The sequence below is a fragment of the Amblyomma americanum genome, chromosome 9 (genome assembly GCF_052857255.1).
Source record: "Amblyomma americanum isolate KBUSLIRL-KWMA chromosome 9, ASM5285725v1, whole genome shotgun sequence".
NCBI classification, from domain to species: Eukaryota; Metazoa; Arthropoda; class Arachnida; order Ixodida; family Ixodidae; genus Amblyomma; species Amblyomma americanum.
In genome coordinates, this window is record NC_135505.1 from 73621902 (window position 1) to 73641200 (window position 19299).

Consider the following 19299-nt stretch of genomic DNA (forward strand, 5'->3'; position numbering starts at 1 on the left):
TTGAAGATGTTGTTGATCTTGCTGAAAGAGTCCTTCGGTATGTTGATGATATTTAGATTTTCCTAAAAGATAGCTGCATGAGGGTTATCCCGGACGTCGTCAAGATATTCAAGGAAAGGGGCAATGGGCTGAAGTTCACATTTGAATTACCTCAGTCAGGCTCCATACAGTTCCCAGACTTGAGGATTGATTGCCACGCGAGTGTAGTGTGCTGGGAGTATCGCCCAAGAACGGAAAAGCCCCTCCTTAATCACCGTTCTGGTCATTCGAAATTGGTAAAGGCCGGCGTACAAGGTTGAAACAAGCTTCCTGGGACAAATGCGCAGGCTGAATGCAGCGGGTTCTCCTGATCAGACTCTGGCTAGAGTCACTGAAAGGATCTTGGCCAGGACAGGTAGGCCCGCGGTCATCGTGAAAGAAAACGGTGCGGTAAAACGAATGGTAGGAATTCCCTGCGTCCAAGGCATTTCATATCGCCTAAAGTTAAGGGGGGCCGAAGTACGGGACGAAAGTTGTTTTCACCGTGTAGAACAAGCTCGGGGGAGCGGGCAGTGCTGTGCGCAAAAAGCTTGAGCATGGTGGTGACCGCGAAAGGAGTAATTGCACAATAGCCCACAGAAAAAGGCTCACAAAGTGTGACACAGGTATTGTGTACTGCGTTCCGCTTTCATGTGGTAAGAATTACATCGGCCAGACTGGTCGATGTATCAGTGAGCGTCTGGCGGAACATCGCAGATTATTGAAAGGTGCTGTGTTCTCCAACCTCACATTGCCCTGCAGGGGTAGCAAAGATTGCTTTCCGCACCTTGATAGGACAAGTATCTTGTTCAGGCGCAGTGATAAGGTATGCCGGGAGCGCATAGAAGCTGACTTGATTAAAAAAGAGACAGACGCGTGTGCCGTATCAGTGTCGGTCTGCCTGCAGGATAAGGAAGTTGCTTTTCTGCGCAATTTCTTGAGTGCGAGTAGACAATAGGGGGTTTGTCCTGATGTGATTGCTTTTGTTTCCTGTTGTGTTCCTGTATCACGCAGGAATGAAATGTCATTAGTTTTCTTTGCACGAGTGGAAATCGGTTGTGGTGTTTTCTTTTGTTGTGAGTTTTGCGTTCTCTTACGCCTATAAAGCTTCCTTTCTGTGAATAAAAATTCATTTCATAGTCTGCACTTGTGTTGCGTCTCCTCGTTAGCTTTTGTCCTCATTGTTTTGCGCTGCTGAGTATGAATCGACAGCAACTAGCCCAACTTTCTGTTTTTCGAAAAGTATTCTTGCAAAGGCTTTTGGCCTTGCGAAGAACATGGCTGGTTGAAAACATTTAACATAATGAATAGCGCAAAGAACCAGGGCGAGGAAAGAAACATACACACGAAGCGCTATGACCAGAAGTTTTATCCGGAAATAATCGAGTTTATCAAAGCCCTTAAACCAGTGTGCGCAGGCGAAGAAAGCCCATCAACAATAACAAAGAAAATATAAAACCAAACAAGTGTGACACCCCAACGAGTCTGCAGCCTGGCCATCCACTGTCATTACAGAAGGAGATATAAAAATACTGACTACCTGCCGAAGCTTGAGTACAGCGACGTTGTACGAGAGAATAGAAACCGGCTTCTCAAGTAAATCACGCGTCTCATCACTTGCTCGACCATCTCGTGTGCTTGCAAGGCTTCGGTGGCGTTACACACGAGAGATAAGGTATGTATTAATATATTCTTGCGGACTCATCAGCGTCTGACGCGTGTTTGCTTTGAAGAATACGTGTTTTGTTTCTTCTTAATATTCGGCTTTCTGCGCCAGTGCATGCTATTTTTAGAGCTGTTATAAACTCGACTCTCTCCGAACAAATTTCAGTTTTTAGTCAGCGCTTCATTTTTCTGTTCCATTCCTCGTCCTGGTTCTTTGCTCTGTTCATTACGTTAAAATGTATTGGTTGTATTTCGTTTAACTTCTGAAGGTGATTCCACTGAGAGGGACGCCATATTGGAGGGCATCGGTTACTTTCGACAACTTGAGGTTCTTTAACGTGCGCTCACATCGAACAGCTCACGGGCGTCTAGAAATCTTCACAAATGGTTATTCTGGTTCAGAAACTTCTGAGGCCTCAAGAACAAACTTCACGTGGTTTGATTTTTAACCGATTGAAGTGATTTTCGGCACACTTAAACAAAAAACATTATCTCATCAGTACGATTAACCAACATCATTTTAGCACAAAAGGTATAGAAGTGCCCGTATAATTTTTTTCGAAAACACTTCTCGGTTACCCGGAGTTCATATAACGACTGTATGTTTTGCATTTTCAATAAAGTGCTTCTTACTTTTTATTCTACAGCAATAATTTTTTTCACATCCGGCCAAAGGTTTAAAAACCTATGTATTTGCGTGTGCCATGCTTCTGTGAATAAGTTCATCTTTCCATTCGTAGCCCATAGGCTACCTTAGACACGCCGACATTATAAATTTAATTCTCCGGAAAGTGACACACCACTAGGCCAAAAAAAAAATCACGGTTAGCTTAACATTGTCTTCTTTTAGTTTAAGTGCATTAATTATATTTATTAGACACATGAAACGAAAAAACAGTTCGCCATAGATGGTATATGAACGTATACAGCCGCTGCTTGTTCTATGCAATGTTCTCAGTACAATGCGAGAGATTTTCACAAGACATGCAAAAGTTGCGGGTCGGGATCGCATAATACTTTGGTGTACTGCATTTGTCTTAAAGGTAATTATTAAAGGTTTACAGCAAGAATACTGCTTAAACGTTTTATTCAGAAGGTTTCCAGATATCTTTAAGTTGAAATATAAAAAATTTTTAAATGCATGCCTTCACTAAAGGTTATACTCTTAGACGTTGCAGTTTAACTTCTGTGCTAAATTTGCTTCGTGGCCTAGAAAAGAACCGTCACGTTTACTTGCAGGTTACCGTGTCTAAAGTTTATGCATAACCTGTAACTTAGAAGCATACAAATTATGCACATGTACAACTGTATTATTAAAGGTGTACATTTGCATAATTTGTACCAGGTTAAGGTTAGGGGTGTAATGTATTTTGGTATTGCGTTAGTATTCTCTCATTACGTTGTGTTTAGTTATATCGAGATTTTTAAGCATGTTTAGCGGTTTTTTTCATTGCGAAAAGAACAGTCCCATTATATAAGTGTGTACACTTAGTACTAACTGTCAGACGGCATTTGTGTTTGTTAGTATACGTTCAGCCTCTTGTCTGTATTACCTTTGTTACACAATTCCTATGTTGGTTCAGTCCGGAGAGATAGTATCTCTAATCAAATAAAACAGAAACATTGATGAAGCAGTGAAATTCTTGGTGGTCTGCAAAGCTGCCGTCAAGTTCAACTCTTTGGCCTGTTGTGAGGTCTTTGGTCTGAGGTTTGAGTGTTTGAAGAGGCGCACCACTCACTGTCATATATTAGTGTAGGCAGAGAAAAAAGAAAGAAAAATAATGTGCAGGGGATGCGGTGGCTTGGAAGGCTGATGATGCGAACTGAGGGTCTCAAAAAACGTGACCAAAAATAATGCGATGTTTTGGTCGTTGAACAATTGGTAATGTTGTTTTATTTTTGAAGAACAGTGAAATCAGTCACAATTGTTCTTTTTTCGTTCAGGCTCTTCCCATCAGAAATATGTGAAAATTTTCACAACGTAAGCTTGAACATACTTTTAAATATCTTCCGTAAGAGAGTAAGAAAAATAAATTTCATCTTGCATATATAGCGTTAAATTACAATCAAAATGACAGTAAAAACTGAATGGCATCGCTTTTCTTTTAAGCCATTTGTAATGCAAGCCTTAAATATGGTCAATATATTAAAAGTGGTACATATCCTCAAATTAGTGTTTTCTATCCACAAAAAAACTTTTATTATAATTTAAAACTGGGTCACGAACTACTGCGACTAGGTTCACTTATCTAAAAGGCTCAAAATCTCAAAAGTTTTTCAGATTTTTTTTCTGCCAAAATATCCGGAGTCGATCAGTACTCTGGCATTGCAAAGATTTAGAACACCAAGGATGCCTAGTATCAAATGACAAAAATGAGCTGAATGTTTTTTTTCTGCTAGCTCGGTTGCTTTCAGCGAGAAAAATTAAGGCCTTAGTAGCACCGCTGTTCGTTTTGAACCATGTAAGACAGAATGCGTCTGCTGTCCTAAAAAGGGTTAATAAAATTTTGCAGAAATAAAGCACCTTGAGCATCACATTGAAATTTTTACTCTGCTTCTTTTTTGCACCACTTAAAGCACTGGGACGACAACTTGAAGCTTTTTACATCCCTCCATCACGCCCTTAAACAAATATATTCCCGAAGCAGTTCAGGCGCTTGCGCGATGGGTCGCTATTGCAAGCACAGAAGCACACGGTTATAGGGCGGTTGGTTTAATTCTCGTGATAGCTTTATTTCTGCCCGGTGTAAAGCTAAGTTGGAGAATAAGAAGAAGGCTTTCGGAAGGCCTCTTATTTCCAGGCGTAAAATTTCTTACGAACGCAATGAACTGAAAAGCATACATAGTACCTTACAGAGAAAATAATGTTTCCTGATTCATTTCAACTATACGATCGGAACAGGATTTTACGGGCACATGGTGAGCTCTCTGTGAGTGGGTGCTTTAATGTTGTTACACTAATTGCTTGGGCGAAGTGGACGTCGACTACATGAAATGAATATATTGATATAATGTAAATTCGATACAGAACATCACGTCGGGGCCCTACACGACGTACCCTATCAGTGTTACGCGTATCACACGCAGGCGGCAACGCATTCCGCCCTTCTGACGAGAAAAAATATCAGTAGCTATACAATTCGAAGCTTGTTTTTTCACCTCAAGTAACATTTAAAAGTGTAAAATACGTGACATTATTTTTGAAAATGTTAGAGGGTGTGTTTTGTGTTTTATTGAGCTTAAGGAATATTAAGACAAACATTTATTCTCGAGCAGGAATGTGGCCGCAAAAGGGCATAGTTTGCCATTAAAGAAAAAGTGCAAATTTTTGCTCCCATATCTTTCCCTAGGCTGTCATTTTGTACTGCACAACGTATGAACTCAAGTGAAAATTCTTTTTTGTTCTTTCCGCATTGCTACGAATCAAACCACTGAATTTCAGTTTCTTCAAATGGGCACGTGGTGAGTATCGATTTGCTTGTATTCTTAGCTTTATCACGAACGGCAGCTGTTAATTCCTGGCAGAGGGCTATAAATACGAAACGATAGCAGGGATATTTAAAACAGCGCGGAAAGACTCCTCGTGATGTTCATGGTTTTTCTTCTGCTAATTGTTTCAGCGACAAGCGAATATGTATCACGCAACAGAGTTACAATCAGTACGGACCTGAAGGCGGTAAGATATTTTGCTTATTTATATTTGGTTCACAGCTTGACAATAATCACATTGGAAATCTTCACGTATACGTAGTGGGGCCCAGTACGAGAGCTGCGCTTACGACAGTTTTGCAGTTAGGTTTTCCTATAACTATCCTGAAAATGTGTTATAATTTTAGATAAACACATAGCCTTTAAGCAGGGCATGTTATGGTTTCTGTCCCGCGTGAGGATGTTCTAGAAAACCTTGTGGTCCACCGAAGGCACCATTAAATATAATGTAAAGAATCGAGATGGTGCTGCCGATATTTTAGAATATTTATCTTCACGTTATGTGAATAGCATTGTGGGGGAAAACATGATGCACCATTGAAACGCCTTTAGCTCACCATTTTAATCAATCGTGCTTTCATAATCACGTGACATATCTAGCCAGCAACGAGTATTTGTATTTACGGTAAACTGAGCGCAGAATATATGTTGCTTCCCTGTCGTGATCGGAATATTAAATGATAGGAGAAAAAATAACAGACTCTTAAGCCGATCGTAATCCGACTGTAGGATGTAAATGTACTCACATGGCAAGACCTAACGAAAAGGAATAAGTGCAATGTTCGTGACTGCAATATGCGTGCCTTTCTTCTAGGTCAAAACACATTACTCCAGTCGATGAGGCATTCCAAATTTCAAGTTGAGATACGCGAGGTTCAGCATTAGAACTACTGCGCGCACACCAGTTTAATGAACCACCTGCATAAAGCATGCACTCACCTGAGTAAGTCCAAAGTTGTAGAACGAAGCAATGATGTTATATAGCCTCGCTTTCTAAATAAGCAGTTCCTTCATTCATTCATATACCCTCCCGACTGAAAGATATAGGTACACCTGTCATCACACGTAGAAACTTTTCACTTTTGCTGTCGCCGTTGTAAACCGTAGCTCCCCGTAAACAGTGACGTGAATTTGAAGTGTATTCCTCATCAGTGTGGCAGGTGGTCGAGCGTGATACGTTGGTCTCATACTGTGATCGTACATGAGGGAACAAACTCATGTTCTGGATTAAGGCAACAATTCTTTCCAACTAGGGTGGATTTGATCTGTTGATAAGAGGCCGTACATATCGGGCTGTTGCTAATGGTGCATTGTGGTTATTCTAAGCACCTTCAAACTTATCATTCTGTACCAACTAAGATTTTCTCTCCTAAATTCCGACATTTGTGTGGACCCTCTCACTACCATACAGCCGACGCGAACGTTAAAGCCTATATAGGCTCTGACATGATTTTTTTCTATCCGACGGCTTTCCGTAGTTTTTTCTGCGCTGGGGCTTTAAAAAAAAGGAAGGAAGGATCCGCAACAAACTATGTGCTTTTTGCTCTTTCTGTACCTCCAGCCTCCTGATCCAGTTTTTATATCCCGTGCCACTACTACAGCATCAGTAGCCACGAAATGCTACCAATTGGAGAGCAGTGCAGTCTGCTGCGCGGGAGAAATGCGAAAGCATTGGCGTTTGAACATCCGAAACCTGGTATTTGAATGTCATTGTCGTCACGTGACACATACCACGTGGCCCTTGGATGATTTTGGAAAATTTTTTGTAGCGAAAGCTTCACTACTAGTAGTAGTAGTAAGTGTTTTCAATAAAATAATATTAAAAAAAAGGAAAACATTCTTCCAAACCCCGGTATCGAAAGCAGATGCCGGCGTTAGAATGAAATCTTTTCCTTCCTTTTATTGGTCAGTATATATTTATAGCGTCCTATACATAAGTGCGTACATAATTAGTACAATAACTGATGTATTTTACACTATATAGAGCCTATTCTTTGATAGTCTCGGGAAGGTAGTTTCATTCAGATTTCTTTTTTCTGCGAGCGATGTTTCTAGCTTCACTGCCCAGTCGCGCTCACAAGGCAACTTCTATTTTTTAAGTAGGCTGGAAATGACTAACATACTGAAGAATAAAGGTATATCATTATTAATATTATTATTATTACTAATACTAATACTACTAGTATAGCTTTCACTACAAAAAATTGCAGAAATCATCCAAGGCTCACGTTATAAGTGTCACGAGACAACGATGATGTGCAAACGCGAATGCTTTCACATTTCTCCCACGCAGCAGACTGCCGTGCTCTGAAATTTTCAGTATTTCCTGTTTACTGGTGCTGTAATAAATGAAAATGAAAATAGGTTTTTGGGGAAGGGTAATGGCGCCGTATCTGGCTGACATATCGGCGGACACCTGAACCGCGCGATAAGGGAAGGGATAAAGAAAGGACTAAGAGAAGGAAGAAATTGGTAAATAGGTGCCGTAGTAGAGGGCACCGGAATAATTGCGACCACTTGGAGATCTTTAACATCTACTGACATCACGCAGCACACGGGCCTCATCGAAACGCAGCCGCCACGTCAGAAGTGCATTTCGCAGTGCTCATTCGGGGCCACAACTGCGCATGCGCCGTTAATATGACAACCGAATGCACCGAGCCGCACGTGTTCCGCCGCGGCCGCCGCGCCTGTCTCATCGCGGCTCCGGCACGTGACGTCACCTTTTCCTATTAATCCTCTGTGCGAATTGGCCGGGCTCTCTCGCTGCGCCGCCGCCGCGTGCGCTCCCAGCTGCCACCGCCGGCTTGGCGCATGCGCTCTCCGCAGCTGGGTCGCCGCCTACGTCACTCTCCGCGCGCATGGTAGGGTGCCTCGATGCCCACTCGCCTCCGCGGCGCTGGCCCATCGAGGTACCTTAGGGCCTGGGTAAGAGCGCCGCGCTTGCCTATTTTATAGACCTCCTGCTTGTTTGCAAACATACGAGGTGGCGCTGCCATCGCTAGCGGGCACGCCGTAGCCAAGAGGCCAAGGAGTGGCGTTGCGGAAGGGTGTTGAGTGCAAGTTTTCAAAGACTGTAGGCGCATTTTCAGTTTCTACGAATAACAGCAGCGGTTTTGCTTTCAACTTAGTCATTTCTCGAGGTACACGTGCTCACGTTAGTTAAGTACGGCGTATTCAGGAAAGCTGTTCGCCACAGTGTATTCTATACATCTATGGTTAGTGCTAAAGAGAAAGCGTTTCTTCCGTTGATTTATACGCAAAGCATTGAAGACGACAAGTTTTTGACACTGTGCACTAGCCGGAATGGTTCTACTTCGAGATAGTAGAGAGGGGAAGCGTCGGCGTTGTTTCGGCGGAGCAGACGTGCTCACCATAAGCTGACACACGGGCTGCGCAGTGCGAAAAGTGGGGACAGCGTCGTGTCCCCGATCTCCTGTGTGACGCGTAAGCGCTGTTTTTAGCCCCAAGATGACGCTCTAGCCATGCCGACTCCTCCCCTTGCTAAACTGGTCGATTTGGTGGAAGTGTTTTATTGCTGAAATTAGTTTATTTACAAGTTCTGAGGCCTTCGGTTTCGTTACGAAAAATTATAGCAAAATATTCAGTTGAAATTTATAAAATTACGCTTTTTATATCTGTAATAGTTCAAAATTTCGAGGTAGCTGCGCTTCTAATGGTCCTGGCACATCGCAAATTCCGCGGGTTTACGACGACGGAGCACCATCTTCTCAGTGTCACTCCGAACGAGAGTGATCAGAGGTTTCGTTTATTTTAGTGCTGCATTTCTTTGACTACAGCGAGAGCGAAGAGCCCATAAACGAGAGAATAATCTTAAAGGTTCGTTTTCGCACCGTTTACATTTTCTGCGATTGGCATTTCGTAGCGAATGAAAATAAATGATTCTATTTGTCTCGAACAATTGCTGAGACGCTAAGGAGTGTTATAAAACTCAATTTCTTTGTTACTACATGAGCGATAGTATGTTAACTTTGTAAGAAACATTTTCATGTAACTATGCACGTATAAGTACTGAGCATCTAAAAAAAGAACTAACAGCGTCATCGTGCAGAACAGCTTAGTGAACATGCTCGCATAAAAATTTGAGCACTTCCGGCTTAAGACTGGGGGGGTAACTTGAAGGAGATGTTAAATGTAATTACCCAAGAACTGTGCCAGACATAGCGAAAATAAAACGCATTACCGAAATTAGCATAGCAGCTTTATATTTTGACCAAATTTGCTTAAATTTCTCCTGCATAAATAACGAAAAATTTTTTTTTGCCGCAACCCCTCTATATCTCGCTACCTGTTTATTATTAGATCCCCTGCGACTCGTTCTTTCTAATCCAGCTTCACGATCATGTACTACCTCATGAAACAGCTTATGACACATTCATGATGCAATAAAATGAATGTGGCATTTAGCACACTTAAATTACGCTATTCTATGCATGCCAACGTGACCGCGCAAGAGTCACTCAACTTACAAGAGTTCTTTTATACTCTAATCAAATAATTATGTCGAACATATCCAGAAATAATTTCACGTGACTATTAAAAGCCACGAAACGCGCCATTATACGTTCGTACAACTTCTACACACCTTAAACTATGCTGTGCTATCAACAAAAGAAAGAATTCGTTGGTGGCGAGTGAACCTGCCTTAGCCCGGTTCATATCGGCTCAAGGTGATTAATACGTGCGCGGCTACATATATGCTTTATTTTCTTTACGCAATTTTAAAAGTACGGTGCTGATGTTCTGTTCGATGAGCGCATCAACTTCCCACTATCACGTACATTGACTGGCAGCGCCGATCGACACCCAGACTTCGCAATTTACTACCGCGGACCATTTCCTAATGCGGTATTTATCTGCGAAAGACAAATCGTGGCTAATTTAATGTACTCTTTTATGCTACTACGGGGATTCAACAGTTTGCAACTGGTCCATACATGCTGCTTCTGCAGTGTGCAGGCATCATACAGCCGCTGGTAGGGGCGGTATGCACGGGCAGGCGGAACCTGTTTTGCGCATTGTGCGAAAGTCGCTGCTGAAATCAGTGTCACAGCATCTTCGTGACGCCGACGAGTGAAGGAGGTCTATAGTCGGCGCGGCCTTTTCCATGCATGAGAGTGGGACCAAGCAGTCTTCTTTGAGCGTTGCGCGGGAGTGGGAGGCTTTGAGCAGTCCTGGAAAAGCGGCGTCTGTCCACCCAGCCGATATCGCCCGGCGAGCTGCTTCACTGGCGAGGGTCCGGAATGCTAAACGCGCGAAGCTTTCGCTTGCATATCCAGGCTTAGCCACAGTCAAGCCACAGCAATTTTTTTTCCAAAGTCATTGTTGTCACGTGGCATTTAATTGTGACCCTCAGATGACGTCAGCAACGTTTTTCCAAGCCATTGTCGTCGAACTCAGTACACATCCACAACACAATTTACCGTCTTACATGTTAAAACGCGTTTCCTTAGTGCCCGTCTAACAGGCTTGAACCAACAACCCTTCGTGGCATGTTTCGCTTAAGGGCTGTACAGGTATTTGATAATGACGCTCTTTCCAGCGCCATGGTATTGTTCTGTTTGCTTTGACATAAGGGTCATGATGTGTTAACGGCAGTGTGCAAGATGCCCATCCCTGCTTTTACCATAACATTCTTCTACAAATTACCCACGAAGCTCTACCTGTTAACGCGTGGCTCCATAGGAAAAACATTTTTGTGCCCTCTGTTAACTACAATGTGTGCAGTGTACCTGGCGCCCTTGAACACTGTTTTATTAACTGCAAAGATGCGATTTTGTTTCCGGATGTATTGCTGAAGGCTCTAAAGACTTCTAAATTCCTACAGTCCTCGTTACCTCGCGGACACTGAACCTAGTTTCGAACTATATAACATATTTTTGCTCATTGAACTTCATAGCCTGTAGAAAACGCGCATGTTGGACGGCAACACTTAACCTCTCGTTTCACCCAGAAGCGATTTCACTTGAATCATGATCCAACTCTGGGACACTTATAATGAGAGGGAGTTTCTACCGGACATGTTTCCGCTGTTGATGTGGTGTCCATCTTTGCTGACCATTTAGGTGTGATTTTTTTCTGTATATATCCCTGTATGTATCGTCTGTATATATCCTCTTAATATAACCCCTTTCTATACATACATAACCTTATGTATTAAATACCATGTGAAAAAATAAAACCTTTCGTGTCGTATGGATTGCGTGCCCACCTGGCATGCCGAGGGCCGGGGATAAAACCGTGAGGCAGGCGAATTTCTTTTTCGATTGGTCATCTTCATGCGTACATGTCTGATGATAGGTCCTGTACAGGCAGCTCATGAGTCAAGAAATTCTTTCGCATTAATTTTAGGCCGTCGGTGATGTTTTGAAACGGGCACTGCAAAAGACCACCTCTTTGAACTAAATGCTACCGGTAAAACCCATGACATTGCGGTCAATTCTTGCTCTCTCTGTTTGCGAGACAGGGGGAAAATACAGCACTGTCATAACTAATTTCAACTGCAGTCGCCTGATGTAGATGAAGCTGAGGTCGAATTTCGATGGAGGCGAAGTTGTAGAAGCCCGTTTACTGTGCGATGTCAGTGCACGTTAAAGAGCCCCAGGTGGTCGAAATTTCCGGATACGCTCACTACGGCGTCCCTCATAGCCTGAGTCGCTTTGGGACGTTAAACCCCCATAAACCAAACCAAACCATGTAGATGAAACCGGAGCAGACACCTGCAATTTCCGAAATTATAAAGCAAATTATAGAGCACGCACGTACTCTTTAAGCGCAAATGAGTAAAATAGTTGAACGCACTGATGAAGAAGGGCTCAAAGCAGTTCAGTTATAGCGAAAAGAAAATCGCCACATTGCTCGAAGAGTGAACCGGAGAGATTTTGTTAATCGTCGATAACAATGCGACGCTGTTTACTTACAAACACGACCAAGAAAATGGCTTCGCTCCGGCGTTTTTGTCATTCGTTCCTGTGTTCGTGGTTTGTAGCACCCAGTATCGGTTATACTTCAAGCTGTCATAAGTGCGTTGAAAAACATTGTCATGAGTCCTGTAAACATTTAATGGACGATTGCCCCGCCATGGTTTAAATGAAAAACCTCTACTTACATTCCTATCCGCGCACGCGACAAAATGGAGATATCTGAGCCTACGCCAGGTATTAGGAGACGTGTGATGTGTTTTAAAGAAGCCAGCGGGGGAAGTTAACTTGGCAGACCACTGGGCCACTCACATTACGAATCTCTGACTAATGTAGTCCATTCAAATTTTGAAAGAAGGCGCTCTTTAGGTATATTGTCAGGAGCGCGACTTAATTCAGTAGTGATCACTAATACTCCGATTGAGCACAAACGACAAGTAAGACGCTGGGTTTACGGCATTGCAAAAGAAAAGCGTAGGCTAGAGAGGCAAACTGCAACAAGCGTCATATAAGAACACAAACGTAAGAGAAGAAGACACGCTTTGTGTACCGAAATATTGAGAACATGCACCAAGTACCCAGACTCCTTTGTTCACAAAGCAAGCAGATTTACAGCCGGCATTTCGTGTTGTTACTAAGAACTGCACTTTTAAAACAATGCTGATCCGTTCATAATATTCTGTTTACAGGTACAGCACTAAAATTTTGCTCATCTGAAAATTTCAAAACATAAAATCGCTAAGGAGGGTTTAGCTTTAGCCGCTGTATAGTCTGATTTTGACAATTAGACCCCTATTTTCTGCCAAACAAACACTAAACATTTTGCACTCATTATCTTTCCTCTGTTAATTATAGAAGCGGATCCGTTCGCAACGACGTTCATTGATTAGGGAGCCGTAATGCAGCCGGTTCGTACCCAGGGTGTGCAAGAGCCACAGTGAAAGTGCAAGAAACGTTTGAGGTGATTCCATGGCAATTATCTTCCAGGAAAATGTTGAACTTTCCACTCATTAAAGCTGTAAAGCATGAATACAAAAGCTCTCCGCTGCAATTAACTAACTTGTGTCTAACAGGTGTTCACAATGTTGAAGCGGGACGACGTGAAAATCAGTCACTGAAAGCACCTTAATAATCTAATATTTTCTGATCATTTTGCCCTGCGATGTTAACCAGAAGAGGAATTATAGCGCATAATTATAGAGGCCTAATTGTAACACAGGTGAACTGCAGGACTATCAAGTATCCAGTGAAAACAGAATGTTTAACAGACTTCGGAGAAAACAGTAGTTCACTCTAAGCGGCGAATTGAAACAGGTATAAGAATAAGAGTGGGATGCAGTGCAGTTATAATGTGCTGTAAATTTATGTATTAGAGCGCACCAGTATTCACAAAAGAAATTTTTATTACATTTTTAAGCATTGCTATCCATAGGAGAAAAAAAATGGTTTATCGTTCATTTAGGCTAGAAAAAAGTTGACAGTGCAGAAATCAATAAAAAGGAAAACTATTAGGTGTAGCTTAATCAGACAGGAATTTTAAATTTTAGGCTACGCGAACCCAAGATGAGAAAGTTGGCTTGATTTGAAAGGTGTGTTCTGCCAAATTATCGTAGCCGAAAGCCATTTTGGGGAATGGAAAAGAAAGCCACAGTACCAGGGAGGTAGGGATGTAAAACAGGCCATTGGGGGATCATAAATTAACCTTGCGAAAGAAGCTTGGTAGCAGTGCTCAGAAGTCTAGGGTAGTTCGAGTATTTGAGGGTAATGCTATCCAGTAAATGAAGTGGCGCTGAATATGATAGATATGAAAATTGAGGCTTTATAACATATACAAAGATTGATTTGTGGCTCTGATGAAACAAAGTGGCACACCTCTGCCTTACTGCTCGGTGAACGCTACAATCGTGCCGTAAAAAGGCTTGAAAAAATTCGAGCCACTACATTTTTTTTGCATAATAGCCAGCATGGTTCCTTTGTCGATCAACCATGCAGTCAAGAACCATAGGAGAATAATTATGTCAGTTTCAATTATCGGCCTTTGCGGGTTAGGTATTATACAACACTCCAGCAAACCGCTTTAGGCGGTAATACGCAGTGTCAGGAGAGCAGAATATTAAACGGGTAGTAGACGTGGCATGTCAGTATTTAAAGCCGTGTTTTCAGTGTCGCAGGTGGGGAAGCTCCAATGCACCAGTGTTGTTAGCCATGTAGTCAATGCATCTCGAGTGCTGCACTCTCGACAGTGGTTATTTTCCCCTATCCGGTCTTTGGAGAGAGTACTAAAGTAAAAGAGGCGTATGAACTATCGACCTAGGAATAAAAGTGGATAACAACTGAGATAGATATTTATAGACGACGGCATGTGGCTGATTATTTAGGCTTCACACTTCAAAAAAAATTCCTTCTGTGGCTTGCAGATCAGCAGTAAAATTTTTAAACGTCTTTGACGTAACATTTTCGTAATGTAAATGTCTCTGACTACCTTTCCAATAACACTAGAAAAAATTGATTGCATTGTATACAAGTTTTCGCCTCAGTAATCAGATATTTATTAATTTATTAATTTTTATGTAATGCTAGCGTAACATTTAAGGCCGTTGCCGGAAAGGTACACAATATACATAAACACGCAACAGTTCGAGTACCCGTGGACATAAGCAATTTGAATTGACGAGATAGTACGTATGTACTGTAGCCTTATTATATAAACAATGAAAAATGACAACAAAGAGGAGTAATGCAAAGTTCGAAGATTTACCACATGAAAGCAAAAATAAAATAATGAAAATTTAGAAAAGTTGGATATTCATAGTGTAAGCGATAAGGCGCAGCAGGTACTGAGAAATATCGAAGGGGACAAAGATTCAAGGCACAAAAGAAGAAAAGGTAACTACGTCAAGTTGTGTCCGTGAACAAAAAGGAGAAAAAAGAGAAAGAACACGGGGCGCCTGCGTTCCACTCTAACCTACAGAGCATTCATTGATACATTGGTGATGATAGGTTCGAGTGATGTGCATTCGACAGCATTGCTAGGCAAGCCGTTCCACCTGCGGATTGCTTCCGGAAAAAAAAGGAGTATCAGGATATGTGACTGCGAAATCTGTATTCAGTACAGTTCTTAGTGTCTTTTTTAGTAGTTAATTATTAATGTCGATTTTCATGCTGCCATTAAGAAGGAAGAGAAACTTGAGGCGCAGTGGTCTGGCTCGACATTCTAAAGTAGGAAGGTCGACTTTCCTTAATAGTGTGCAGGGGAGTCGTGACTGTGATACCTGCGAAAAATAAAGGCAACTGCATTCCGTTGTGCGCTCTCCTATTTTTCTACGTGCTGTTTACGGAAAGAGAACCAATATACTATTCCATAATTCAGTAGAGGGGACAAGTGACGTGTAAGCTAGGCGCTTAGTATCAACTCATGGGGATCTAAAGGAGTGTTTGAGCGAGCACAGAGCCGCAAGTGCTTTATTAGTAGTATCTGTACCATGTTTGTTCTATTTTAGATCTGATGAGATTATGACGTCTAAATATTTATACACTTGTACATTCTTTAGCATCTGTCCTTGTAGATAATATGAAGAGCGAATGGGCGCTCTCTTATTCATCAGGGTCATGCAAACCGTTTTATCTATGTTAATCGCCATCTGCAAAGCTTTACAACATTGTGATGTACTTTCCAGCGTATTGTTTAAAGTTGCCAGGTCTTACGGCACGTTATTTCAATGTAGATATTGCAGTCGTCTGCAAACATTCTTACAGCTTCATCAGTATTTCTGTGGATATGATAGAAATAAGAAATAGGAAAGGTGCTAGAACGGCACCTTGGGAAACGCCAGACAACAAATCGTCGCGATGCGAAGAGTGGCCTTTGTAGTATATACATACTAACGCGACAGCGTTAAGGAGCTCGTGTCGCAGTAAAACCGGTGTCGCCAACGTGAGCGAAAAATTCATTCTCCTTCTCGTGAGCGAAAAATCTCTCTTCCTTATCCTCCTCGCAATGCACGCCACTGCCCCAACAGATGGCGGGCGACGGCAGCGCCTCCCGCTCGTCTCGTTCGGGCGCAGTGGAGCCGTGCGGGCACGCAGCAATCACGCGGTGAGCGGCGAACAACGCAGCGTACATCCAAAGCGCGTTCACCACGAAGCTTGCGGCTTGCTGCCCGTTCGATCGGCGCGGAAGCTATGCTGGCGTTCGTGCCATCGGGTTTGTCGAGAACGATGTGCCGACAAACTACGACTGCAACTTGAATCCCGCACGTTTCGGCAAGGCGTCTTGCAGCGCTTCTATGTGCTTTGCCGCTCAGCGCGTCCGTTTCACCGTACTTAGCAGAGCGATTTGTCAAACGGGCAAGGCGTCGCGCCGAACGGGCGATGGCGTTCCGTGGACTCCCGTGGCAGTGCTGCAACACGCCGTCGCGTTCCACTCTTAAAGACGAATCTTAAGCGTCCTTCAATTTTTGAGTAGACTTGTGAGGTAGCCTTTCAACCATGTGGTGTTGGTGTTATCCCCGAGCTAATGGATAAATTTCTGAAGGAGCATGGGATGGGAAACCTGAACGAACACTTTGGACAGGGCTACGAATATCATATCGGTTTGGCCGCTCTTGTTCATTGTAAATGTTAAGTCGTGAATTGTCTCAATCAGTCCAGTGGCCGTAGAGAAAGCTTCTCTCAATTCATTGTGGTAAGGGACAATTAAATTATATTTTTCTACAAATGATATATGTTTCAATTTTAAATGTTCGAAGATTTCGCAGGCTGTGCAAGTGAGCCAGATAGGTCGGCAATTTGACCCATTGGTGGGATCACCTGATTTATGTACAGGGATAACCTTAACGATTGGCCATTTCTCCGGAACTTCGGTTGTATAGAGTGAACTTGAAAAATAAGGAGCAAGAACTTTCACTTCCCTTCCGCTTAACATTTGATAAACGCATTTAATATGTTCTCCGGCCAATAGATTTCTTAGGATCTATTTCAAGTAAGTGGGAATAAATGCCCAATTCAGTTAAAATAAATCGTTACTTTTTGTTGTGTTGCTCGGAAATGATTTGAGGTCATCCCTTTTTTCGTTGTCGTGTATACATACCAAATTAAATTGATCATTGAACTCTGTACATCATGCGACAGCTTCAGTCCGTGACGAATTAATGGTTTGACTTCACTTTATTTGAAGTATCGCAAAACGTTTTAGAGATTCTTTGATAAACTTGATTAAGGAGACGTTTATGCTTTCGTATAATGCCTTTTTACAGCGATTTTAGCGAATAAGTGTGTTCGCATGTTTTAGCACTGTATCCGTGCAAAGATAGTTTAGTTCTCAGTTTCATAAGTGTTCCGGTGTTCCTTTTTTAAATATATTATTTTTCTCGTTATCCAAAGCTTTTCCTTACGTACTGGCTTGAACTTTGTAGGGTTATATTTTGATAAGCAGTGTTTAATGATTATTTCAAAGGCTGACCACAATCTATCTACTGAAGCTGCATGACCATTGGCTTAACATCTGAAGGTGGGATAAGATTCATCCACTTAATCAAAAACACTGACATCGTCGGCGTTTACCCTGTCGAAAATGCGTGTACTCGCTTTTTCGATACGTGGTGGTGCGCCCCACAGAAAGGAACATTCAGTCACTCTGTGGTCTGTTATGCCGTCGACATCTTTCCATGAAACACTGCCCTCCGCGATATTATCGCTCACAAATATGATGTCGAGTGCGTTCGTGTTTTTCGCAGTAACACATGTTGGCTCCTACATGAGCTCTTTAAAACCGAAAGTGAAACTTAGGTCAAACGGTCCATCTACATGATGGGTATCAGACATTTTATTATCACGGGAGTTCCAAGCAATGCTAGCAATGCTAAACTTCACCTTAAGAATTATTTCTGTTCTATGGGTGCAGTGATTTTCTATATATTTCGCTAGCGCGTGCAAGACATCGGGGGTAGCATTAGGGGGCGATACATGTTTCCTTAACAGATGAATGACATTCCTATCATCATTATGCAGTAATGTGCTTCAGCACCAATAATTTCAGGCATAGGTGTGACATAAATGTTTGCCCTCATCAAAATTGCTACTACACTACCAGGATATCACCTATCTTTGCGCATGACAGTATAACCCGGAGGGAAGATATTCTTACATGAAATGTCAGGGAGACAACCTTGTTTGGTGATTGTTAAGTATCAGGAGAATTCTTCAAGTTCTATACTTTTGTTGGCAAAATTTCTGGCGTTTATGATCACTATAACTAAACAGGGAGGCGCATCATGTTTACTAAGCTTTTTCTCTTTCGGGCGGCACTTTTTTCGCACTATTAATCTGGCTCCTTTATCTTCATCCCAGACGCGAAGTAGTTTTTTGATATTAATTTTGTTGTACACAAGTGAAACGTTTTCACCTTTAACACCCTCCCAGAGTTTTTGTCTTATGTTTTGTAGACGCAAGAAAGAAGCTTCACCTACTTGTACAACGGTATTCTTAAGCTTGAAGCAGTTTTTCATTATATTCGCTTTCTTCTTGAAACTTTGCAAATTAAGAATAACTGGTCGCGTTCCCTGCAGCTTTAGGGCCTAGACGGTGCATACTCTCGATTCCGGAGACTGTGACGTGATCGTGAAGAGCGTACCTTTACTAATTTCTTCCGTGACTTTGAATCGCGATAATCTGCGTAGTTGTTCTTTACTTCTGGAATACAAAAAAAAATTAGGATTGAGCTTCTGCTTCTATTCTCGAGGTCATCCACCTGGAGTGCAAGCCTAATAATAGTATTTTCAAATGTACCTATTTCACCCTGAATACCTGCAATTCTCTCTTCAAGAGGCGACGAGGTATCTAACTTCGCTTGGATGCCTTGCAGGGATTCATTTAGACCCTTATTTTTATCCTTTGAAGCATTCATGTCACCAGTGAATTTGCGAATTTCCTTCAAGACCTCCTGATTGCTGGGACCATAGTTTCTTTCCACGTCCCCAGCAAGCATTACTAATCAACTCAAGGAAGCCCCACTATTACACAAAAAAGAATACACTTGGCCTGGGCAAGGGGCCATCAAAAGAAAAATATCGTTACTTTCGTTAAATTTACCAAAATTTTTGCTCACCTGGATCAAGAATATGATTGGATTACTGGACATTTTCAGCGCGGTGCCGCGATTGTCAATTACGTTGCCTGGCGTATCGCT

At 42.2% G+C, this 19299-nt stretch overlaps 1 protein-coding gene across 1 annotated transcript in view; it reads left to right on the top strand.

The window, feature by feature from the left end:
* Positions 1-5249: 5249 nt before the first annotated feature.
* Positions 5250-19299, top strand: part of LOC144103424 (uncharacterized) — a 47088-nt gene continuing 33038 nt past the window's right edge. Inside the window, exon 1 of the mRNA XM_077636145.1 lies at positions 5250-5359. Coding sequence (XP_077492271.1) covers positions 5270-5359 — 90 coding nt within the window. The 5' untranslated portion in view covers positions 5250-5269. The remainder of the gene's footprint in view (positions 5360-19299) is intronic.